At 41.4% G+C, this 25,567-nt stretch overlaps 2 protein-coding genes across 7 annotated transcripts in view; one reads left to right on the top strand and one right to left on the bottom strand.

Annotated features, from left to right (window-relative positions):
• The window catches only part of LOC114599466 (CMP-N-acetylneuraminate-beta-galactosamide-alpha-2,3-sialyltransferase 2-like), a 15,491-nt gene extending 7,118 nt beyond the window's left edge, over nucleotides 1-8,373 (top strand). For all 4 annotated transcript variants that reach the window (XM_028734761.2, XM_028734763.2, XM_028734760.2 and 1 more), the window contains exons 3-7: nucleotides 554-744; nucleotides 1,863-2,042; nucleotides 2,802-2,847; nucleotides 4,580-4,699; nucleotides 5,754-8,373. In XM_028734761.2, the coding sequence (XP_028590594.2) occupies nucleotides 554-744; nucleotides 1,863-2,042; nucleotides 2,802-2,847; nucleotides 4,580-4,699; nucleotides 5,754-5,921 (705 nt within the window). In that variant the 3' untranslated portion in view covers nucleotides 5,922-8,373. The remainder of the gene's footprint in view (nucleotides 1-553; nucleotides 745-1,862; nucleotides 2,043-2,801; nucleotides 2,848-4,579; nucleotides 4,700-5,753) is intronic.
• ERGIC3 (ERGIC and golgi 3) lies at nucleotides 6,428-25,567 on the bottom strand. 3 transcript variants are annotated; one of them, XM_028734754.2, is made up of 14 exons: nucleotides 25,441-25,567; nucleotides 21,290-21,360; nucleotides 20,046-20,133; nucleotides 19,249-19,368; nucleotides 18,911-19,004; nucleotides 17,912-18,077; nucleotides 16,302-16,359; nucleotides 12,542-12,556; nucleotides 10,830-10,861; nucleotides 10,120-10,216; nucleotides 8,426-8,490; nucleotides 7,749-7,885; nucleotides 7,309-7,364; nucleotides 6,428-6,886 (listed from the first exon to the last, which is right to left on the bottom strand). In XM_028734754.2, the coding sequence occupies exons 1-14, from the start codon at nucleotides 25,526-25,528 to the stop codon at nucleotides 6,807-6,809; spliced, it is 1,167 nt and encodes a 388-aa protein (XP_028590587.2). In that variant the 5' UTR covers nucleotides 25,529-25,567; the 3' UTR covers nucleotides 6,428-6,806. The 3 variants fall into 3 exon arrangements, with proteins under 3 accessions (XP_028590587.2, XP_028590589.2, XP_028590588.2); XM_028734756.2 differs by having other exon boundaries at nucleotides 19,282-19,368; XM_028734755.2 differs by lacking the exon at nucleotides 12,542-12,556.

Below are 25,567 nucleotides of genomic sequence, written 5' to 3'. Positions count from 1 at the left end.
CTCTCTCTTGTACATATACCCAGGAGTCTCTCAATAATGAGGAAAGAGTCCTGGCTGCAGCACCAGGAAAGCCACTGGGTGGGAGATGTACAGAGGCCACCTGCTTTACCCAAAGAGAGATCCTGTGCTTTCATAGTTGCATGGCAGTCTTCCATTTCTGAGATAAAAAAAAGCAGCAGTAACAGCACATGAGCAATGCTTTCCTGACTGACAGCACAGGAGCCACCTTTGCATGAGGCATTCTCGCTAAAGATATTTGCCTTTGTTCTGCATCTCTCTTCAGAATAGTTTTCAGTCAGTCAATTGTACCATCAAATATTTCTCTTTTGTGTTCTGTTTAAGCAGGCAGTTCCATTTTTTTTATATAAAAAGATGCTATTGGAAAGCAGGTTCTACACCCCCTCCCTTAATGTCCTCTGTTAGTATTTATTAATAATAAAAATAATTTTATCTCATCCTCTTCAAGGAGCCCAGGGTGGTCATAACAACATACTGGGGGGAAATTACAAAAATAATAATAATAAACAACTAAAAGCATGCTTTGTTCCATTAGAGGCTGCAAGGATATCAGGATGGAAGCCAACTCCAGAAGATAATAAAGCACTTGTTTGACATCCTTCACTCCCCTCCTGTTACAGCCCAGGATTTTAGCCAGTGTGGAACATGTGCTGTGGTGGGCAATTCAGGGAGGCTGAAGGGCTCTAAATATGGAAAAAAGATTGACTCTCACCACTTTGTGCTGAGGTAAGTGGAGTAAAGTATATACTGTACGCCCTACCTTGGGTTTCATAACATTAGTGTGAATAATGCTGAAAAGTATTTTTGTGTGGCTGCTATAATGTATCGTTGTATTATGGCTGATGAGAAACCATTCCTTTGCTGTGGAGATTATTTGTTAATAGGTCAGAATGATTGGCTGTTGAGAGATAATTGTTGGGGGGGGGGGTGATCTCTTGATACTTTAAATCTCTCTCTCTGATGGTTAACACTGAAGACTCAGCCACAGCCACAGAATCATAGCTGGAAGGGACCATTTATCATTAACTAATTAATGCTTCTCAGTTTGTATTTAAAAAAATAATAATAATGAATCCATCACCTTCCAATAGGGTTAATAGGATTATTACCCAACAAAATATTGTTGAGCAGTAATTGTAATTCGACAGGATTACTATGGTTGCTGCTATTCCTATCATCAGCATCATTTAGACCCTTCCGAGTGCATGAGGCAAGGGTCAGCAACCTTTTCCAGCTGTGGGCCGGTCCGCCGTCCCTCAGACCCTGTGGTGGACTGGACTATATTTTGGAAAAAAAAAATGAACGAATTTCTATGCCCCACAAATAACCCAGAGATGCATTTTAAATAAAAGGACACATTCTACTCATGTAAAAACACGCTGATTCCTGGACCATCTGCAGGCCGGACTGAGGTGGTGATTGGGCTGCATCCGGCCCCCGGGCCTTAGGTTGCTTACTGCTGGCATAAGGCATTACCATAAGCAAATAAGAAGAACAGTTTGTTGTGCCAGAACACGGATTACAGTCTAAATTCTGAAATGGTGAGGAGATGCAAAGGCAGAAGCAGCAAGAGAAGTTGGGATATGTGTGACAAAAGTTGCTTATGCTGTAATGTATGGGAATAGTTGTGGGAATAACAATTCCAACTCCAGATTTTAAAATCCTGAAATATTATCTATTTTTGAAAATAAAATCTGGTAATCTACAGTCCTGAAGAATGGCATCTGGTTGATGTCCCTAGGCCTCAGCCCATCAAGTGTCAGATTCAGACTTTCCAACTGTCCCCATGTTTCTGGACTGGAAATTTTGTGAAGCATCTGATCATGTTTCTTATGTCCTTTGAGGATGAACACAGCACAAACTGCAGGCTTTGAGGAAGATGTTGGTACAAGAACCACGCACCATTTCATGTACCCAGAGAGTGCTGTGAACCTGCATGCTGGCGTCCATCTTGTGCTCGTCCCCTTCAAACCTCTGGATCTCAAATGGCTAGCTAGTGCTTTTTCCTCAGGAGAAATTAAGCGGTGAGCACTTTGTCTAACTGGAGTACAAAAAGCTAGGCAAGTACTACAGCAGGAACAAAACCTTAAGCATCATTTATGGGGCAGGTTCCTTTGGGCACAATTTCTGGACTGTGAGTGGATATTCTGTACAGGTCTGCTTGAACCCCTTAAAAAGACAGCATAGAGATGGAAAAGGTGCAGAAAAAATAAATCAGAATATCAAGGGGCTGGAGCATGTCCTTTGTGAGTAAATGTTATTATGTTTGTGGGGTTTTTTTTAGTTTAGAAGGGATTTATAAGGGAGACATCATAGATAAAATGTGGATGAAGAGAGAGAGCTTTATTTCTTCCTCTCCCATCGTATTAGTATCTGGGGTCATCCAATGAAGCTAAATGGTGGGCGTTGCAGGACAGACAAAATGAAGTACTTCTCCAAACAGTGCATGATGTGGATTTCATTCCTCACGATAAACATCCTTTGCTAAGAGCAGAGTTGGTTTCTTTGTGCCTTTACATTCAGTCAGTAGGGAAATCTTGAAGTGACCCTTAAAAGCTTCATTGAGACTACAAATTTGTCCACTATGGGCTTAGGTCAGTGCTGCAAATGTAGGGAAATATGCTTGTAATAACAGGAGCGCACCCGGTCAATCATTATTCAGGGAGTTGCGTGACTCTCCAGGAATGGGTTTTATGTATACGGAACACTGGAGGGGGAAAAATAGGAAGTTTGATGGTAAAAGTAGTAAAATGATGAATGCTATTCTTCCATTTCTTTCACAGTACATACCAAAGAGTCAAGCCCTTCATTGAAGCTGACAAAAGCAAGGTAAGTTGTGAATGCAGGCAATACATTAATTCGGATCTGTCATTGCTTGTTTATTCTGTGAATTTAAGGACTGATATGTGCAACTGCAGTGTTTTGTTTGCTTTTACAAAAATTGTCAGTGTGGACCCCACAGTCTTATTCCAGGACCCTAGAATGGAGGTAGAGGAGCTTTAATCTCCTGCTGCCCCAACTATGCTCCCAATCCATATCCTCCCCTGCAATTTGGAGGGGGGTGGAAGGGATAGCATTGAAGCAAATGGAAGATTTCACTGCAGTGCAAATTGAACGGAGGCCTTTTCATCCTCAAGTGAGGATGGGTAGTGGGTATAAAGCCATCCAACCCCTATGCTAGAATCCTGATCCAGACTGGGGGCCCCACATTGGCAATTTCTGTAAACAAAAGAAGACACAAAAAAGGCCTTGGCACTTAAAAGCACAACTACAGAGCTCACATAAAATGTAATTTTAATGGGCCAGCTTTTAGGGGCGAGGAAAAGGTTATGGAGTAGAACAACGGAAGTCTTGAGGTTTCCGGCAGAAAATGAACAGCTTCATTAATTTCAACAATCCAAGAGTAAAATTATGTTTTACCTTCTGAAATAAATCGTTAGGCCAGAGGTTTTCAAACTTTTTGGGTCCATGGCTCCCTTGACCAACTGCATTCTTTCTGCGGCACCCCGTGGGGCTCAGAGGCCCAGTTATGTCACCCCTTGCCTACCATAGCTGGCAGCCCCTCACCCTTTTTTGAACACCCTCCCTTGTGGAGTGTTCTCTCAGCTTCCTCTCTTCTCCTTGGGAGTCCTCTGAGCAGCTGCACCTGCCCCCCCCCCGTCTCTGAGCTGCCCCCCACAAAGAGAAAGGTGCCTCCTCCCACAGGGGCCTGGGAAGTACCCCCTGGCCAGCCCCAGAGGCACCATTTGCCTGAGGAGCTCATAGCCAGGGCTGCTGCAACAAACAGCTGTGCAAGCCTTTGGGAGGCAGAGACGTGACAAGGCATCAGAAGAAGGAGGGAAGGAAAGAGGGGCAGAGGGCAGTGTTGCCCACGACACCACTGACCATCATTCAAGGCACCCCAGGGTGCCACGGCACATTGGTTGAAAACCACTGCATTAGGCCTTAGAGTCTAATAAAACACTGTACTGGAAAACTTGTATTTGTATTATTTACACCCTTTCCTCCCTCTAAGGAGCTCCAGGTAGCACACGTTTCCCCTGCTTCTCACACTGTCATCACATGACCCCTGTGAGGTGGGTTAGGCTGAGAGATGGTGTGACTGATTTCTGACAGAGATTCTCGACTGTGTGAGAATTTGAACCCTTTTCTCCCAGGTCCAACACTCCTGAGCCCTATAGCACAAGTTCAGAAATGAAAAGCTAATACAAATTGGGCTTAGGTTACTCATGACTGGAGCGACTAATGTTTAAAAAGGCAAGGGCCCTTTGTGATTGCTTTTACAAGTTTTAAGGAAATATTTATTGAAGGTTATTTTGTACTTTTATATGAACTGATGTTTCATTTGTTTATGTGAACTTCTTGGGAGATTTAATTTTATCAAGCAGCAAGAATTTGCTTTAAGTAAAGACCAACACCTTTGCTTTTAATATGTTGAGCATAAGAGTCACAAACCATCTCATTCTCATTAGCTATGCTTGTGGCAGGTGGGACAATTTGAGGAAGAAGAGGCTATGACAATAGGAGAACTTCTCAGTCCAAATTTTTTTCTTCTCCTCAGGTCTTAATACTGAACCCTGCCTTCCTAAAATATATTCACGATAAATGGATGAAGCGCTTTGGAAGGTATCCATCCACTGGATTCGCTGCACTGCTTTTTGCTATCCATACTTGTAAACAGGTATGTACAGTGATCTCCAGATGTCTACAGATACAGGCTGCTGTTGCTATTGGGATGTAGTGCATTTGATTGTGAGGCAACTTGCCTCTTTGGGCCATGTTTAAAAAAGCTACTTTTCTCACAACTGATTTGGTGACAGAATAGTAGTTCAGAAAGTACATGGGCAGAGTCTCTCAGAAAACAAGATAGTCCTCTCCCATGTTTTGAAACACTGAAGTTGACTGGAGAGATTGCATGTGGCTGGTATTGAAACTGTGCTGGATGTCTTATGTCTTGATCACTAAGTTGCAATATAATGAGTTTTTTTTTTATAAAAAACCACCCTAAAAATTACTCAAATTATACAGAAACAAGCAGGCCCTGATAATAAGCTGAATATGCTACAAGCTGGCAGTGTGACTTTCCATTTTTGTTTCATTGTCTTTGCAGAAAAATCCATCTCCTCTTAAAGAATGAACTAACTAAACCTGCCAAAATTCCACAAAGCCCCAAATTAAATTAGGAGTGACACTGGAGGAAGGGTATCTATTAAGCAGCTATTACAGTAAATTCTGCTTGCTAATGTAGTAGGGTATGTTTCACATTTAAAAATCTTTGCCGAAATTAACCTCGTCACTGCTATCTTTATATAATGGAGTCTGCTTCCGTAAAATGTGGCCACTCCTTACAGGGTTAGATTGATTATTAAATTTAAGACAGCTTTATTGAGAGATAACAAAACAAGCAGGAGAAGTTAATATGTTATGAACCAAAAGGAGGAGTTGAGGAAAGCCATGGGAGAAGGGTGGGGGAACTATATCTTTTTTATTGCGACAGGGTTATTGTGGATGAACAATTTTTTTTTTTTTTGCAAAACTTATTATTATTTTTTGTTTTAAAGAATTTTTATTATCGATGGCTGCATGTAGCTGACCACCACTCACTGGGAAAGGTCTGTTGCACTTGTGCCCTGCCTGCAGACTTCTGAGAAACAGAATGCTAGATTAGGTAGCAGCTTTTGGGCTGCACAGGCCTCATACTCTCATTTCCTTCCCCATAATGTTTTGTGTGGCAGGTCTCTGCATTTGGTTTCGGCGCAGACAGCAGAGGGAACTGGCACCACTATTGGGAAAAGAATCGGTACGCTGGAGCTTTCCGCAGGACTGGAGTCCACAATGCCACTTTTGAACTGGCACTCATTGAGAGACTAGCAGCTGAAGGCAGAATATCATTTTATAAATAGCTTGCTCCAGTGCCCCACAGACTTCAAAGTCACTAATCCAAGAAAGAGGAACCCAAATCCTAGCACCAATGATGGTCTTTTGAGCCACAAGAGAAACAAGGTGGATGGATTAGAGATCAAAGACCTGGCGCAGGTATGTATGTATATACACATACACACACACATGTAACACCACTTCTGAACAGATTACTTTCTTAGCAAGATGGTCAACTTGAAATGTTTTTCTTTAAATTGCGACAACAGAGGCTATCTCTGATAGCTGACTTTGTGCTTCTCTTTCATTGCATTTTATGGACAATATAGGATGCTTTATCCTTGGACAGAGATTTCAAAAAGCTGATATTGACAGTACCTCCCAGGCCTACTTTTGTGCTAAAGCCACTGTTATTTAAGTGGCTAAGTATAAGGTATCAGAGGAGCAGGGAAGCAAGCACAGAATACTGAGCAATATTCTTGGCTGCAATGCTATTTGATACTGAGTGTTGAAATGTAAGTAAAAAGAAAGCAAATATTACACGACTTTATTAAAACTTTTTCCTGAGAATTTGGTCCAAACAAACATCCTAAGGGTAGCACTGTGTACAAATTAAATAGAAAATATTTGTTTTACACATGTAAAAGGTCTTGTGTTCCATATTCTTCATTTCATGATCTAGAAGTTGAGAGATAGGCCAACATATAAGACAAGTACTGAAATCTAGGGTATACAGCACTGCCACAAAAGATGGTTGTTTAAATTAATCCCCCATTTTACTTGTGAAGAGAGACTGATGATAGTTCCAGTCTTGGTACAAGTCCAGGGATCTTCTTGGCACCCTCAAAATGACCACTGACCATTTGTTTTTAATTCCTTCAAGTTTTTCAGAGGGGATTGCACCTGATAATCTATGTTGTTTTTCCAAGTTCTATTTTCTTTTGAATGACCCGAGCCGAATGATAGATCAAAGAATCAATGAGTCCTGCCACTGGAAGGAGGAGGAAAAGGAAGGTCAGGTTATATGTTCCATATTGACAGTGCATATAAAGGGGAAATTAAAAAAGAAACCCCCGTCTTTCTTCCAAAGAGTTGCTTTTAGGTGTTGGGGGGGGGGATTCCTAAACTTGTCAAAGCAGTGAGGAAATAGTGCACTGCCCAAAGAGCCATATCACACAACCAAAATAAGCTGCTCACTAAATACTAGTAGGAGACACTTTTTGATAAGCCCCATTCAGTTGCAATTTTGCTCATGTACTATCATATTTCAACAATCATTGCACTACTAGTGATGATTCTGCCATCTTTGTAAAAACAAGTTTTGAAAATGCCTAGGATGTATTGATCAAAACATTTGCAAGCTAAACTTTAGATCCAAGATGGGTGAGGAGAACAATTAAAATATTCAAATACCTGTAAATACCCCTCCAATGATGGCACAGACTCCTGTGAGAAAATGTGTAAAGGACCTATATGGGGTGAGGGGGAAAAACATTGATTACCATGTAATGTGTACATTATGAATGAACAAGTTAAAACTTGGGGGGGAGAAACCCATGGATTACCGTATTTCCTCTAATTAATGCTCAGCTTTTTGGCCAAATCACGTTGCAAAAATTAAGGTGCGCAATGGATTCAATGGTGCATTAGACTCGAGTAAATACAGTAATTCAATCCCACTTGACCATGTCCAATGAACACTTAGGTTCAAAAGGCAGTCAAAATGTTAACTGCTTCAAATGGAAGCTTTTTGCAACTACATCTACAGCCTATTTGTATGCATCACGTGATGAATAAATGAAACATAATTTTATAAGCAAGTTGTAAAATGGGTTCATGTGAAAACTTCTCACCTGTGTTTCTCTGTTAGTTTCACCATCATGGGAGAAAGCTCATAGAGCACAAATACTCCAGGGAGACCCTGGTCTCCAATTAGCCCGTTAGCTACTTTCTCATGTCGTGTTACTGAAAACTGATTTGATCTCACCACCTAGTAGAACATAAGTAGAACATAATGTTACTCTTTCTAATTAAACAAGTTAAGACACACAATTGACTATATAGGATTTGGAGCTGGGTTGAATTTTGCCACAATGCACAATGCATCCAGCAGGAAGCATTAAGTATACCTTAGTTTGTCCTCTCTCTCCACCCGCCTCTGCCCAACACAAAGAAACCACCTACCCAAGTCCTACAATACACTCAAGATAATTCCCCCCATGACTCATAACTGTCCTGTCGTCACACTACATTCTCTAGCCTGAGGAAACTGGGTCCACAGCAATAAAGACCTCTCTCTCTCAGAAATCTCCATGTGGTTGCCATCCACACTTTTGCAAGTCTGGAGCTTTGATTGTTCAGAGGCTTATTGGTAATAAGATATACAAAACTCTTTGCAATTTCATTTCCTCATGTCCCAACCCCTAATTACACTGCAATAACCTGGACAGCACTGTTCTATATTAAAATATAATGCTAGGTTTTGGTGTGTTTGTTTGTTTGTTTTTAAAAGAAAATGTGGGGATCTTACCTCACCATCAACCTTCATATACACTGTGGGGACCACTTTCACGAAGTACTGGAACATCATGGATGCTAAGTGCAAAATATGGTGTTAATAGGAGCCACTTTGGGGGGAAAGTCCCCTTATACAGAACTTAACAAAATTGATATGAAGGAATTTGAATAGGAATTTGAATTTAATTAGTAAGCAGCAGTAACTTTGAAGTGGGAAGTTAGAATTCTACTGAGGTCCAAGCTACATAGTAATAATTCCTGCTATAATGACTTTAGTCTACAATCTTACCAGCAGGGTCTTATGAAAGAGCAGGTGAGGGAGGGAGAGAAAAGAAACCCAAGATTTCATTCCCAGGGAAGAAAGGCAAGGCTAGTTCCCTCTCCCTATCCAGATTTATTTTGCTGTGGGGTGTGTCCCTATAACTCCATCTTTCTGAGCTGGGAGTGGCTTAGAAAGTAAAAAAAAAAAGGGGTGGTGGTGGAAAAAAGAGCAAAGACAATTCTTTCATGCATGCACCCCTGCCTATAACTTACTGTCAGCCAGGAGAAAGAGGAAGCTTGCTGGCATCTTTCCCATTTTACTGAGCCAGAAGCTAGCCAGTTAGTTGCCCAACTTAATATTAAAATAAATACATATATACATAACTTGTGTGGCATGTGACAGTCTTTACTTACAAGGTTTTATTCCCTTCTCATGCAAACCTAAATTTAATATTGTTAATTAAAATATTTTATTTATTACAATTAGTATTTATAAAACAGGCTGTTAACCCTTCAGTGCATGTGAGCAGAAACACACAAGAGCTGTGTCTGTGGTGAGAGCATGACTACAGCCCAAGAAGCAATGTTCAGTGTGATTTGTGGGTGGTATTAGAGGCATGCATTTTTGTTTTTAATTTTTTATTATTTTAAATCTCCTATGGCCTATTGTTTAAAAAGTAGATTACCAGGATCCTGCACGTTGGAGCACCAAGTAGGTTGATGAACTAAACATGGGGGTCTGCTTGCTTACCCTGATGTAGTGAGAGGGGGATACAAACTAAAAGAGCTAAAAGACGGTGACTGGATTAAGTGAGAAAGTCCTAGGTTAGACAGTAACCATCATATTTTGGTCAGTTCATTGTTTAGGTACTATTATAAGGGAAGGGAATTGTTTATTTATTTATACACACCGTACTTTTCCGTCTATAAGACGCCCCCTATTTTGGGAGTCTCAAATTTAAGAAAATGGGGGGAGATGTTGAGCTTTTTGCGGAGGATTGCCCAGGGTGGTTGAGTTTTTTTAGGGGGGATTGCCAAGAATCACTCACCTACACACATCACAAACTCCACCTCCCGGCTGTCCCGTCACTGGCAGGAGCTGCAAATCGCCCGCCTAGCTTCCCCAGCATCAGCCAATCAACACCACCCACTGACGCAGCAACCAATAACACGCACAATAGCCACTGACAGCTGCGGAAGCAATCAATCAAATGTCCGCCCTATTCACTATCCATGTATAAGAAGACCTCCACTTTTTAAGAAAAAAAACATAGTATTATACACAGGAAAGTACGGTATTATTATTATTAGCTATCTTATATTGCTTTTATGGCTGACTTACTGTATTTTACTGCACCTTTCTTTGTATTAATACAGTATTCATCACTTTGGGGGCAAAAGCAGTATACAAGCAAACTATAACGTAACTTATTTTCAGACCAGTACCTTGGTGTGCTGTGACAACTGTCCCATCAAGTGGGTTCACAATGCCAGGATAATCCCTCCCAAATGAAAGGTGCTTGATAAAATGGGTCATGTTTATCTGAAACAAAAAAAGGGAAACATGTTCAAACAGAACCAGCAAAGGGCAGAGCAGGCTGAGTACTAAGCCTATGATCAAAAGGTAGGTAGGTGTTTTTCACCAACTCTCTCCAATAAGAGCAGCAGGATTTTAGCACCTGTGCCTGCTTATGCAAGTTGAGCACAGCTAATGATGTTTTCTCTTCTGCGCAATTTTCATGCATACACCACCTTAGGGTAGAAGCCCTGCTAGAAATACACTCCTCTCCCTGTAATTACACACCTCTTCTCCTCTGGGAACTGCAGTCACAGGAAGGAGATGAGGTGTTCGTGCTCAGTGGCATACAGGGTGGGAATAAAATAAGGCAAGGAGCTCAGGATGGATGCTTGGTGACTCACTGGATTCGGAAAGCACCAGCATACAATGAATTATGTGGTCACCTTTTGGGGGGAAACAGTTTTGTTCTAAATGTTGCATTTTGTTCTTTTGGCCTGTCATTTACACAGCTGCTGCCAAAGTTAGATGTGCCACACCAGTATGCACAAGGGGAAATCATCTGCACTGACACTTTACTCCCTTCTCTGCAGATGTGAATCAGTATCTCAAACTCAACATGTCTCTCCCAGATACTTACATTGTCAAGTCCAAAGCTCTGCAGATCATGAACTGTAAGAGAGGCAAGACAACAAAATGTTACATAATGGAAAAGACTTCCTAAAGTTATTTAACTGCTCTGTTCTTTTTTAAAAGAAAAAGAAAAAAAAACCTGCAAATTTTCACAATCCTAGCATGTTTCCAAGTAAAGGACATGACAAACTTCCTTGCATGACTGTAAGATATTTTATTTGTTGAACAAAATATGTATACCTTAATTGTAAACAAAACCTCAGAACAGTTTACAACTTCTCAGCTCATATGCCACATTCTAAGCATATGCACAAGGATTAGAATACACCTATTTGTTCCATCACCAGTTACTGCCCACCATAATTCTCAACTGTGTTTTCAAGGTTGCAGCTCTTTATTCTTTCCCAACCTGCAAATACAGCTTATGTTAACTTCTGAATGCATTCAGAGCAAGCTTTTAACTTTGCCAAATTATCCCAGTTTAGTTGTAACTCCTCTTTAGGAGTTTTCAGATAGCAAGTTGTTAATCCCTTTAAATAGGCTCTACCAAATAAATAGAATACTTCCCGCTTTTTTATGCTATTTAGCTCTATGCAAACTAACATTTGGAAATCTAAGTAAGTGGAATCCACTGCAAATTATCAACCAAATCTATAATAGTAATATAATATTAAGATGACTGTAATATAAGACAGGGATTTGAGCAAGGCAATTCAGCAGTAAGTGTCAGATCCAACTGGGAATGAAGCTACTAACATTTTGAGAATTTAGGACAGAGATACTAGATGTTCCACTCTCAGGCTTACAACTAAGGGGTATCTGTGTGTATATGCATGTTCTACTGGGTGTAGATGTGGTCGCTAAGACCAATCCCTGCTGTCTGGAGTATGTATTCCTATCAATTTCTTTTTTAAATATGCCATGCAAGGTCTTTAGGATTGCATTTTTAAAATGTGTGAAGCTGCCTTCAATTGTCTGCAAAGCTTCCCAAACCGGTCAGTCTGCCTAGGTCTTCGCATTTGCAAACTAAAGTAAAATATGTATCTATAGAGCAGTTTCAGAAGGCACATTCACACTTTTATGGGAAGAAAGTAATCTGCTGTTCAAGCATTATGGCGACACAGATATAGCCCTCAGGGCAAATTGCACTGGCCCTGCTTTCAATATATCCTGCACCGCAAACCTGCTCCATCCCCCCAGTTGCAGAAGAAAGTCTCCAAGGGGCTTCTGTGCTTGGCTGAACTTGTATAGCCTGATATATGTCCCAAGGTCCTTGCACGCATTAGGTGTCCCCTGTCTAGGCATAATGTCTTTATAGGGTATGGAGACATTTCATTCAGTATTAAGATGAGCGCAATATAAAGCTAAGCTAAATTTTGTTTCTGACTTTTTAAATATTATATGCTGTCCTCTTTTTTCCTACATGCTGTGAGATCCAATTGGCTGGGCAGAGGGCTTAATCCTGCACTCTCTTCCGTATGTTCAACGAACATTATTTTGAAGATAAGAACAGAAATGACCTGACATTTTTTACACAAAAGAGACCTTCTAAAGCCACGTGAAAACCATTTGCAGTTCCTTGACTGAAAACATGCAGTGTCTACTGATACTTTAATTCTGTCAAATCTTTAGGGAGCACCAAGGTTGAATTGGAGAAATTAACTGGTTTAATTACAGACAGTACAGAAATAGTAAAGAAAATAAGTCAGCAACACTTACTCTCAACAGCGTGAACTGCAAAAATGAGCAGGGTTAAGAAAAGAAAGAGAGAAACATTCAGAGCTCCATACTGAAAAGCAAGGATGTAAAAACAAAGGCAATACTTGACATTAGTTTTGCTTTGAAGCAGCACTGGCTACTCTGCCAACAAAACTCTGGGCTTGGAGCAATTTGTGAAGGGACACAAAGCAGCACTGAATCACGCATGTGAACCTTCACATATACCTATGGCCTGAGGACTAAAAAGGAACACCGTGTTGCTTCCTCAAGATACAGCATTGGCTGCCCATTCAGATGCTGCAGGGCACCAATTACAAGCCCACAGAGGAAACCAGCATGCTATATGATGATCTGAATGCATGTGTTTATACAGCCCTCCCAAGGCTAAGCTGTCCCTGCTCTAGGTCTTTTAGGGGCTGGGGTAAGAATGGCCTTGTGGAACACAGAAGTCTTTATTCCTCAGTCTTGTAGCAAAGATTAGAGGATGGAAAACATTACGAATTGGCACTGATCACTAGTTTCAAACAAATCTCAACCAATCTCCATCTTTTGCCCGGCCAATGCTTCTGTGCATAGTGAAACATTTTGCACTGGCAAAGGCCTTTCACAAGCAACACAATTAGCAAGTTGGATCTTGACACTTACAGCACAGGAATTCTACCAAGGAATTATTTTGCCTCTGGCCAACTGCCTCTCAACTGTGAAAGAAAAATGGGCATGACTTTAGCTGTCCTAGTATCACATATTTGGGAGAAATCTCAAGTCTTACACCACTGAGCAGCCAGAATAAGTGATGCAAATCATCCACATCAGAATTTGGTTAAACCTCCCTAACAACTCATCTTTCTTCCAGGACTGATTTTGTCAGCTAGTAATGCAAGGAAACAGTAATAAGCAAAGGATCAACTATTTGGGGTGATGAGACTGTGAGCCAGGGAGCTGAGCACCATGCACAACCTCTATACCCTAATCACTGGAAAACACCTATACTGTACATCTTCTCTCTACAGCCACAAGGGTTAATGCACATGGCTACAGTCCTTCACAAACTTAAGCTACAGAAGTTCCATCTAATATAAGTGATATTTAACAGCCTAATAATGGACCAGAATTATGACATCCATTATCCTTAACAGATGGTGGAGATGCTGAAAAGCAAAGATCAGCACCATGAACTACAACTGAGGTCATGCGGATTGCTAGACTCCGAAACCTATCTCCTTCAGAAGGGAGCTCATGCAACTGAAACAGGTAGAGCAAGGTTTATGCAGGGAAGTGACGAGCTTAGACCAGTGTAATCATGTTTAAACTGAATCAATTATTACAGGAAAAATTAAAAAGACAGTGCACAGAAAAGAAACAGAATGCTTTGGCCCATAATATTCTTTATGCCTTCATATTTTCCCAACTTAAAAAAAGATAGAAGATTAATAGTTTTTTAAATGACAGTTGGTTGACCTATGTAGTTCGGCTGATAAAATATTAGCTGTAGAGCAATGCTCATATTCTGAAAAGAAGAGTCCAAACCCTATGAAGCTACAATTAAAATTTAACTAAACAAATCAGTATTATTAATAAGTGGTCGTTGCTCTCAACTGTTCCAGAAGGATCTAAAGCAGAGATAATATACGTTATTGCAAAAGCAGCAGCCTCTGAACATTAGATACTCTTTTTTTTTTTCAAGCTTCCTCTAGCACAGGCTATGGTTTAAGGGGAACATGAAGGCAAGAGAACAGTTGTTCAATATCATTTTTTTTATTACATCCCATGTTAGGCTGTTCTGGACTAGACTACACTTCCACGCAAACAGGAGGAAGAAGCTGGATGGTTTGTAAAAGAAACACAATCATGTTGATCTTAATACTGGCAGGATATCTAAAACAAGATTCCAGAAAAAGATGAGAATTTCAGCACTGACTTCCTTTTAGCAGCAAAGATTTTTCGAATCAGATGTATAAGAACTCATCAGTAATAAAGTGCCATTTGTGAAACTTTTGGTAAAAGACTAAGATGTCAAGACAGAAAAGGAGAAGGGGAAATTCCCTGACACAGTTCCCATTTGAGAGGAGAGGGAGGAACAGAAAATAATAAAGCTCATCTTCCTTTCATTAAGTGCTAGAGCAGAAAACATTCAACAAGTTAACAGAAGCCATAAGGAGTAATATTCTATAGCAGAGGTGGGGAACCATTTTGGCCCAGTGGTGCCTTATCTGTCACCACCACCCCTCTGGCCAACTCTGACAAGTAGGTGGGACTACCATTATTATGTCAGACAATTTACAGTTGGGTTGTCTTACCCACCTGTCAAAGTTTATTGCGCAGCATTTCACAGGTGTCTGAAAGTCAAAGGGTTGTTGGGCAATTGGGAAGTGCAGTGCAATAGGCTTTGCTAGCCCTGTGCTCAGCACTTGGCAAGTACCTGACAACTAGGTAGCAGTTGGTCCTTTGGATAGCACTGCAAAAAGTGCTTTGCAAAGCTTGTGCTCGGTGCTTCCCAAGTGCCAATCAAAGGGATGGCAAAGATGCTTCCTGCAGAGATCGGCTGCACAACTGAGTTCTCTCTGGAAACTCAGTTCTGCAGCTGATCCAGCCACATTTCTACCTGCCCACACCTGAGATCACATAATGCAGGTGGACATGTTCTGAGGAAAACAGTTTTACAGTCAAAAATTGGGACCCATGCCAGGCCAAAGGTTCCCCACACTCCACTGTTCTATAGCACTGTCACACAGAAACTTCGACAGGGACCATTTCTATGGTTCCAGGAGTGAAAACCAGAAATGGAGTATATTCAGTACAAAACTGAAGAGGAAACCTTCAGACAGTGATTGCAGACAGTATATTCACTATCACATACATGCGTTATGTGCAGTCTGAATTTTGAAAAAGCTGCAGATGCCAAAGCACTTTTTTCCTGAATTGTGTTAGTCGATCTAGTCTAACAATTTGTATCAAAATCTTAATATACTGGAAGTACACATTCAAGCTGAATTTCCGCTCGACTTGTATGGCTCAGCATGCTCACAGAACTATGCTACAGCCTGCCATAAAATGTATGCTTTAAAATTTTGATGCATCAAACTACTGCATGCAATTTCAATCTTGGTCTTAAAATATCCTATTTATTTGTTTTGAAATATAATGTATGCTGTGCATGGTAAGTATACTTGTACTTATTTTTTGTTTAATTTTGTAAGCCACTCTGAGCGGCGTGGCTCTGAGGATAACAATATTTTAAATTTCATTACTTAAAACATTTATGTTGTCAAATAACCCTGTATTATAAGGCAGCAGATTATTAACAGGATTTGAACTGCTTTGAAATGCTAGTCTTACCACTGCCAGGACAGAAGTGGCTATTGATAAAAACCCATTTATAGAAGAAAGGCACAGCCTCAAAGGATCTAATGTTAGAACTTTCTTTCTCATGTGAATAGAAATATCACAGTTTTCCAACATACTTCTCAGAACACCCCTTCAGAAAGTTCCTCCTTAACAGTATATTCTATATACCTACTTTAGTGCATGAGTTACAATTATTTCCTTGCTGTACTATACTGTATTGTTTTAATTAGTGTTTTTATGGAGCAGTCAAGTAATTTCGTTGTCCCCGAGAGGGGGTAATGACAATAAAGATATTATTATTATTATTATTATTATTATTATTATTATTATTATTATTATTATTATTATTTCCTGATATTTAGTAAAAAGGAAACATTACAACAAAACCCACTCAGAAGAATGCAAACTACTTTACCATGAACATGAGATTGCTGAAAGCTTTTTCCTGGTGCAAAGTGAAAATTGCCAGCTACCTGTAAAAGACAGCTACATTTCATTAAACTGCCCTGCTCTTCATAGAAAATTGTAACAACTTTTAAAAGTGAAGCTGTAAAGCTTAAAAAGGGCGCTCCACAAGGAATGTGAAGGTGAAGTTCAATAACCTATATACTGTACTTCAATACACTGTATTTCAATACACTTTCACCCAAACTAGATCCAAGCAGGAGTTACTAATGTCCAAAGCACAGCAATGTACAAATCTTATTGCCTTTCTCTGCAAATTGAAAACAGCCAGTCTTTATTATGAGAATTACTATATCAACATACAGTTGATATTTTAAAGTCAAGAGACACCAAATTTAGAAAGATACAAAAATGATATCCAAGGCTTTGAACCCCTCCTCCAAACTGCAAATGCAGATTGCTTGCTACACTGACCATTGAAGAGATAAGAATACTCAACTTGAACAGACACAGCCCAAACTATGGATCACCACATACTCTGGACTCACAGAAGCCTTTGGGGGAAGAACAGCACCTCACATCAGAAGTAGCTCCCTTTCCCCATTCCAGCCTTATGCTTTTGGACTTCACATACATTTCCTTCATGGAAGTAAATCAGCTCACATGTTCATAAACTAATCAGGTCCTCTGGATCGGAAGTAGTGTTTTTATGGCACAATCTAATCTTTGCCAAAGATATGTAATATGTAAAATCAAAACAAAACCCACAAAATCCAGCATGGCTTTTACCAGTTCAGTCTGCAAGTGGTGAACCACATTTTTGAATCTTTCCCTCCATCAAAACCACACTATTTGAAAGTAGATTAGCACAGATTAACAAACAGGGCTAGATCCCTTCCCTCTCATATGATGAATAAAACTGGTCTGAGCACTATCACAAATCAAAGAAAAGATTCTAGCCTGGTCTCCCTACTGTGAATGTTGGGTGGTCCTCACCCTTTTTTATATATATTCAGAAATCACCCAGAAGTCTGAAGTGGTACAAGCTATCATTTAGTGATACAACCTATCATTTAGTAGTCTACATATGTAAATTTGGTCCGAAAAAGTCACTTCCTGCTACAGAGGTGTTAGTTACAGGCGAGAAGCTAGAGCCAAATGCTGAAGGAATAAGCAGTTTCATTAGGAACTATCTAACTTATAAGGAATCTGGAAGAGAGCTTAGAGGGAGACACTGGCATTCCTCTTTGTAAGATTAAACAAAGTACAGTAAAGATTTAAGCTGCCAAAAACTTGTGGTAGACCAAAGCGTATAAAAGCATACTCCACATGCAACCCGTATTCTCCACGGGGTTAAATAAAGTGTTTACATTCTGGCTCTAAAAACTGTGAGTGAACTTTTGCTAATCACTATATTAATTTCTATTCTACATGGTATCTATCTTGTATGTTGCTCAACAGTAATATGCACGCCTGCAAAAATCTAGAGACTGACACTCAAACTATGGAAACACCAGAGTGCGGATCCCATTTTCTAGTTTCCCTTGCTTCTTGGTCACTTGTGTCACTGGGATTTCAATAGACCTTTTGGAGTAAGGTGATAAAAATGGACTCACTTACTTTGTTGACTTCTAAGAAGCCATATACTTTGCAGCCCTCATTTTTCTGCTCTTGCATTTTCTGGCTAAATCCTTCTCTCTTGCATTGTTCTATTGTGTCCGGATTCTTGAAAGCCCAGCCACGCCGCCTGTATGCTTCTCTCACATCGTCACAAGTATTACAGCATCTGTGAAAAAAGAATAAGCATGTAAATCAGCAAAAATGGCCACCTATGAAGCACATAGTAAGAAAATGGGGTTCTGCATAAAAGTCTATACTTACATCTGAAATGGACTAAGCTGTGTAAACCCTGCCAGTTGCTTCCTGTGTGCTTCATGGAGCTTCAGAAAACTCACAGCTGGGAGAGGGCGAAGGTTGCTGAGCAAGAAATAGCCACCAGCAGGGACACAAAAAGATGTGCCCCATAGGTCTTCCCATAAGTAAAATAATGTGGGGAAAATGTATCTCCCTATCTCAGATGCAGCATGCTGAGCTGTTCCCAGATTACTAGCACATGGCTGACAGACAAGTGGTCACCTCTTCATCATTCTATGGCTTCACTCACTGAAGCAACCTGCAGGACCTTTCTAATCAGTGAAACAGGCAACCTGAACCATTGCAGAGCTATGTACACAAAATAATAATAATAAATCACCATCATCACCATCTTATGATGATTTTGTATTTATTTTAATTCTTTACTCACCCTTTAACCTAAGATCCCAGGCCGGGTTACAACAATTTAAAATAAATATTAAATGCAGCCGGCCCGTTGTTATCTGAAAGGCAGAAGGTGAATGAAATCCATGTATTGCCTATTTAACCTCTCTTCCAATTAACTATGAGTATCATCCTCAACCTCCTCAACCTGACCTCCAGAGTAAGCAGAATAGGAGAGCTGACTAAAAGCATTCTGGAGTCCACTCCTTCCTAGAAGGTTCAGGAAATGCTATGGTTATGCAGCTCCCTCCCAACTTCATCTCTTTGCCTCTAGGTAATAGTGAGGGAATCAAGGCATACCTGATGTCCTCAGATTCTGCCCCGTAACAACTTTCACATCGATCAGGGTCTAAAGAGTTTGGATCAAACAGTATCTCCTCTTCTTTTCCCAACTCTGAAACAAAGACAGACAAGGTCCTTGTACTAGCAACCCCCAGATTCCCAGCATGGAACTATCAATCTAAAGCACACCCAACCATTGTTAACAGTGGTGCACCTCCATGAGAAGCAGCAAATGTCTGGCCCTACAGTAGACAAGAGTGTGAGCTTCTCACTTTAGCTGCCTTTAAATCAGATGCCACAGTGTTAGCATCTTGTCTGCAATACTGTTCCCACACGGGGGGAGCAGTGTATTCTACCATGTCTTTCTGCCTCTGGAGTCACATGCTTGCCATCTTTATCCAAGCGCTGCTTGTAGAGGTTGTGTTCAACGTCTAGCTGTTGCTCTCCAGCTACGTCCATTGCATCAATGCTCAAATCTGAAAAACAACAAGGGACAGGCAAAGGCAGATTTCTTGAGACATCAGATGATTCCTTTACTTCATGATAAACCAGGGGTGCGGATCTGGCTCTGGGAGAAAAGCCACATCCTTCTCTTCCCCACTTCCAAGAGCCAAGGGTAACAGGTGTCAATCACCTGTCAAACCACATGGTTTGAAATTACACCATGCAGGTAAAAGCACAGCAGGCACTGCTAATCAGCAGCACTTGGAAAGCACTGTTCACAGGGCTTTACTGACACCGTCAATCAGCTGATTGTCAGTGCCTGCAAACTTCCCTTCAGTTCAGCCACATCTTTCCTTGCACCACACCTGATACCATAAGCGATGGCAAGTGGGCATTGCTTGGCCAAAATGGCCCTGCAGGCCAAAAGAGGAGGCCAGGTAAGCCTAATCAGGCCTGTGGGCCAAAGTCCTCCACCACTGTGATATACCCACTGAGCTATCAAATATCAAAATGGTACAAAATACAAAGGTTTTCTGTATAAGGGACCAGGTTCAATCCCTGGTCTCTCACTCATTTTCTCTGTAAAGACATTTATGACCAACTCCAATGAAGTTCACATAAGTTATATAATGTGCTATGAGATGCCAAGCCATACCATACTGTCATGGTTTAATATAATTAAAAGCCAAGTGTTAAAGAAGATACTCACAAGCACATGGCATATGTGGAAAGGAAACATCTATGTTTATCCGTAGTTTGTCTCCCCTTGATTTGTCAACATATAATTCTGGATGAATCTAAAAATGAAGAAAATGAAAAGTCACCTAATTGCAAAAAAATAAAAATTAAAAATAAATCAGTTTTATTCTCATCTGTTCAGATTTGTAAATGTTTGTTTATAAGCATTCCACATTCAGCGAATTAAAAAGGGAGGGAAATTTCCAGGAACATTAAGAGAAACAGTGTCAGAGGTCGACATGAATAAGAATTAGAATAACCAGGCTAAAAGAATTATAGACTTTAGTTTAAGGCATAATCATGACCAAATCCCAGAACATGGGCTAGATCTCTGTCTTGCTCCTCTTTCTGAAACTGTATGTAGCAAAGAAAGAGAAATCCCCTTGAGGCACAACAATCATTGGTAGGACGCCTTCAGAGTGGAAAAAAGAATAACAGTATTGATTTCCTCCTTTGATTAAGGAAGTGTGAAAGAGGCCTAGATGGAGGATCTTAAATGAGGAAGCAAGTAAAAGATTATGTGTCTAGAGACAGAATAGCATCTTACAATTCCAATTGCATTAATCTTTGAAAACAACCCCAAAGGTTTGACACTAAGCATGCAGGCTGAGAAAGGAGATTTTCTAAATCTATTTTATCCCATTACAGAATAAAAGACTATTAAAAAATAGTTAGGAAACCTAAGCTAAAGCATGAATGAAAATTCTGGCTGATTTTTTACATAAACTGTACACCAAAGCTGTGGCTAGTATTTGACTATTATTCTACCCTGTCCTCAAGTAATTCAAGGAGACATCTAATGAAGTAATTGCACAAGTAAAGCAACTTTCATTCATGCAATGAAACTTCTCCATCTCTTCCTTCAATCTGCTTAAGGTTCTCCCAACCCTCTGGAGCAGATGGCAAGGGTGCAAGGGAAGGAGGGGAAGGTGAACTTCCATTGCGTGAATGGAAGCTGCTCTGCTCACCCAACGACTTTGCTGGATTCCCCTTTATCTTCCCAACCATTCTGTGAGGTAAGTAAGTTTGGCTAAAAGATGGTGGCTGGCCCATCAATGACTTGACTTGGTAGAAAGCAGCTTCCTATGTTCCGAATACCTCCATGAGCATCATGACTGGATCGCTTCAGCCTTAGTCTAGCACACTATCCACAATTACTGAAATCTCTAGCATCAGTGTGTGCGCACAGGGGATGAGTAAAACAGACTCATTTACCTCCTTTGTCAGATAGTACTGGAGCTCCGAGAAGAAGAGTAAGAGCATGACAAGTCCACTGACTACAGTCACTGCAAAGAGAAAAAGGAAAATACAAGTAACACATTGTCATATCTTGCAACCTACTACACACGATCTTATCAATATTTTAGGGAACATAGGAAGCTGACTTATACCAAGTCACACTATTGGTTCATCTAGCCTGATGTTGTCTACATTGAATGACAGTGGCTCTCCTGGGTACCAAATGGGTCTTTTCCTGGAGACAGCAGGAACTGATCTGATATCTTCTAAATAATGAGCTCATGAAGATCAACGGTTAGATAAGCTTTCTCAAAAAACTGCTTGCCCATCACCTCTAATCTTTCCATGAAACACACAGCAAACAAGAGAGCTCTGCATGTGTTCTTTGGCAGGTACACTCTCAGTACATGTAGTTTGATTACAAAGCTCAACAGACCTGGTCAGTACCCCCACATGAATTGTTCAGCATGCTGAAACATATCCCTGAACCCTTTGCAAAATGCTGCACTCTTCTCCATCCAGGAAAGGTGGGGAGGAAGATGCAGCTGAGATACATTTCAGACAGCTATATTTAGCTGTTGATATATCATGATGCTGAAAACCAGATATCACCCAGCCTTAACACATATGTACTTGAGTGGCCTAAATTAGATTAAATGATCACTTTCTACTTTAGTAGTCACTAAGTCTTCAATCCAGCCACTAAAAATCCCTTCTCTTTATGTATTTGTAAAAGTATTTGTATACTGCCCTCTCATAAAATATCAGGGCAGTGTACAATAATATGAATACAGTAACACAAAAACCATTAAGAACAGAATGAAGCATCTTGGTGGAATCAGTTTTAATTCTTTTCCTGCTTAACTACTTTCAAGGAACTGGAATTACTCCAAAGTAAAAAATACTAGGAAGAAAATCCTACTTCCTTGTTTCCTGTGTTCAGTAAAAGAGGTGTGCTTTTAAAACAAGCACCAATTAGAATACAACACTTGGCAAATAAGCCCCAAGGTTCTCTCCAAAAATAATCTACTGTGCAGTAGAAAGCCACTAGGAAGCACAGCAAGCAGGTTGCTGGCTTAGGCGTTGTTTCCTGGAACAAACTGATTACATACTAAATAGGGGTGGATTTTTAAAAAAAATACACAGTAAGTATTTTGTCCTTTGGTTGGAAGTTGTGGCTTCACTATTGTTATTGTTCTTATTTATTCAATTTGTATACTGCCCTTAGTCCGAAGATCCCAGGGTGCTTTACAACAACAAAAATGTATAAGAACACAAAATAAATAATAAAACAAAATCAAAAGCAAACCAATAACACCCCCAACACATTTAAAGGGACATAGAATGTTAATTAGCCCAAGGCCTGTTTAAAGAGAAATGTTTTCACTTGGTGTTTAAAGATATGGAGTGAAGTTGCCAGGCAAGGGTTCCAGTTCTGTTACTATTAGAAGATGGGTGCTAATCCAACAGTTTAATTTAAGTCAAAGGCATACTAGGTCTTATGAGTTATTTACCCTCATCTACAGGGCATTACTGTATTTTTCGCTCTATAGGGCGCACCTAGCTTTTTGGGGGGGGGATGAAGAAAAAAATCTTATTCTCCCCCCCCAGGCGTGGGGCTGGGGCGGGGAAAGCAGGCTGCTATCCGCAAGCCTTGGGAGCCCAGCAGGAGTTCCCGCCAGGTTCCCAAGGCTTGCGAATATCTGCCCGAAGCCCTGGGTGCACTGCAAAGCACTCCCTGGGCTTCGGGAAGCAGGTTGCTATCCGCAAACCTTGGGAGTCCAGCAGGGAACTCCCGCTGGACTCCCAAGGTTTGCGGATAGCAGCCTGCTTCCTGAAGCCTGGAGAGCGAGAGGGGTCAGTGCGCACCAACCCCTCTCGCTCTCCAGGCTTCAGCGAAAGCCTGCATTCGCTCCATAGGACACATACATACTTCCCCTTCATTTTTGGAGGGGGAAAAGTGCGTCCTATAGAGTGAAAAATACGGTAACTTTCTTATAAAGGAAGATACATGCAATAGGCTTTTCTGAATAGTATAGCACAGAGGTTTTCAACCTTTTAAAGTCCATGGCTCCCTTGACCTAACTACATCCTTTCTGTAGCACCCCTGTGGGACTTAGGATCCCAGTTATGTCAACTCTTGCCTGCAGAGCCAGCAGCCCCTCAGCCTTTTTTGAACACCCGCCTTTCTGGAGTGTTCCCTCAGCCTCTTCTCCTCTCCTCTCCAGAGGCACAATTTGCCTGGGGAGCTTGAAGCCAGGGCTGCTGCAACAAACAGCTGTGTAAGCCTTGGGGAGGCAAAGACGTGAGAGGGCATCAGAGCAGAGAGGGAAGGAAAGAAGGGCAGAGGCCAATGTTGCCTGCAACACCCCTGACCACCATTCAAGGCAACCCACGGCACCACGGCACACTGGCTGAACACCCCTGGTATAGCCATACGAACATGCAAAGAAATACTACAAAAAGTGTTGTATAAAGCTTCCCATGTGCTTATTTATAAATATAAACTATGCTGGTTCAGTGTTGGTATCGACCAGGAAAATAGCAAAAATAGATGGAAAATCCAGCCTTGCAGGGAAATCCTATGCATATTTACTCAGAAGTTAGCCCCATACTGTCCAGTGGAGTTTAGAGAGTAATCCAACCCCTCAATCTGCAGTGTTGAATAGGGGTGTGAATAGGGCCAACTGTCCCTCTACCCAGCCTGCCTGACTCTATCTGTGACTCCACCTCAAATGGCAGATGGATGTTATTGGAGGTAGTAGCCATGGGGAAACCCAGGAAACAGAGCATTCGAGGGCTGAGACTAGGCTGGCAAAAGACCCACTGGATTCTGAGCTAGCCTTGCTGCCACAAGAGATAGTACAGTGGTACCTCGGGTTACAGATGCTTCAGGTTACAGACTCTGCTAACCCAGAAATAGTACCTCGGGTTAAGAACTTTGCTTCAGGATGAGAACAGAAATCGTGCTGCAGAGGCACGGCAGCAGTGGGAGGCCCCATTAGCTAAAGCGGTGCTTCAGGTTAAGAACAGTTTCAGGTTAAGAACGGACCTCCGGAACAAATTAAGTTCTTAACCTGAGGTACCACTGTTCAGCAAAGGGGCTTCCCCAGCACAAGCTGTGGTACTGTGGTGGCAATGGTAGCTATACTGCTCCATCAAGACTTGCTAGGGGTTTGATTTACCCTCTTACTCCTTTCCCTGTAGGTGTTTACAGAACTAAGGTTTTAGTAATAAGAGAGAGTGAGGTAGGGGGAGAGCATAGTGGGCTAGTAGGGAAGCAATGCTTGGTTTTTATGTTGGCTGAGCTGAAAGGGAAGATGGTTCCCTTAAGCTCTTTTCCTCCTCTGCCAGCACACTTGATAGATTTCTAACTAGTTGCTAGTCTCTTGCATCTTCATAATGGGCACACAAAAATGGGAGATTCCCATTCTCTGCAGCCAGCATGGAAATATTGGAGACTCTTAGCAAGCCAGGCTAGCAAAATACATCTGCTGGAGAGTAAGTTTACTAAACTGAAGGACTGTTACCCAAGACATTTCCTGATTAAATACTAAAAGCTCTTTAAACCAGTCGCTACCTTGAGTTGACTAAGGGCATCTCTTGAGAATTAGTCCTCTTCCCACTCTTGCCTGATCATGAAGAGGCTCTGCACAACAACCAAACCGACCACACACCTGCTATGCCGCTCGAAGCAGTATAGTAAAAGGACGCCGCTTCCTATATGTTTTGCATCTCTTCCAGAGCTGGTTCATTCGCACCCACATGCCCAGCCTTCTTGATGCTGCTGCCGCTGCCATCGAGGAGACTTACACGTGCGAGTAAACCAGCACGGATTAAAAGCACCGCAGACAGAAGGGCCACATCTCAAACACGAGAGGCTTTCCGGGAAGGAAAGCTCAGCTGCAAGTCGCCGAAGTGATGAGATATCACGTGCGAAACAAGCCCGTCACCTGAACACGCGACTGCACGTAACAGACTCGCACACGGGACACGCAAATGAAAGCATCACATCGTGAGTGAACTCGCGTCTGAACCCCGCGCGCCGCCAGACCGCTCCCGCCGCAAGGAAGGCGCTCCTCGCCAGAGCACAATTTAGGCCGCCCCCCGCAAGCGACGCCTCTCACCGAGCGCCCCGCCGCAGGTCTTAACCCGAAAATCCTCCAGCGTCTTGGGAAACGCATCGAACCGCTTCAGCCTCCCGAGCGACTCCATGACGGGCACTCCCACCCCGCCCTCCCCGTGACCCGGAAA

Source organism: Podarcis muralis, chromosome 5, assembly GCF_964188315.1.
Source record: "Podarcis muralis chromosome 5, rPodMur119.hap1.1, whole genome shotgun sequence".
In the NCBI taxonomy this organism is placed as follows: domain Eukaryota; kingdom Metazoa; phylum Chordata; class Lepidosauria; order Squamata; family Lacertidae; genus Podarcis; species Podarcis muralis.
This window is presented reverse-complemented; position numbering and strand designations above follow the sequence as displayed.

Excerpts from the sequence above, each read along its gene's own strand:
- ERGIC3 (XM_028734754.2), bottom strand. The coding sequence starts at position 25,528 with ATGGAGTCGCTCGGGAGGCTGAAGCGGTTCGATGCGTTTCCCAAGACG. Across the intron at positions 18,078-18,910 it reads GCAGAATCTGAGGACATCAG|ATGCTGTAATACTTGTGACG; the intron begins GTATGCCTTGAT and ends CTTTTTTCACAG. Across the intron at positions 10,217-10,829 it reads AGAGCTTTGGACTTGACAAT|ATAAACATGACCCATTTTAT; the intron begins GTAAGTATCTGG and ends TTTTTGTTTCAG.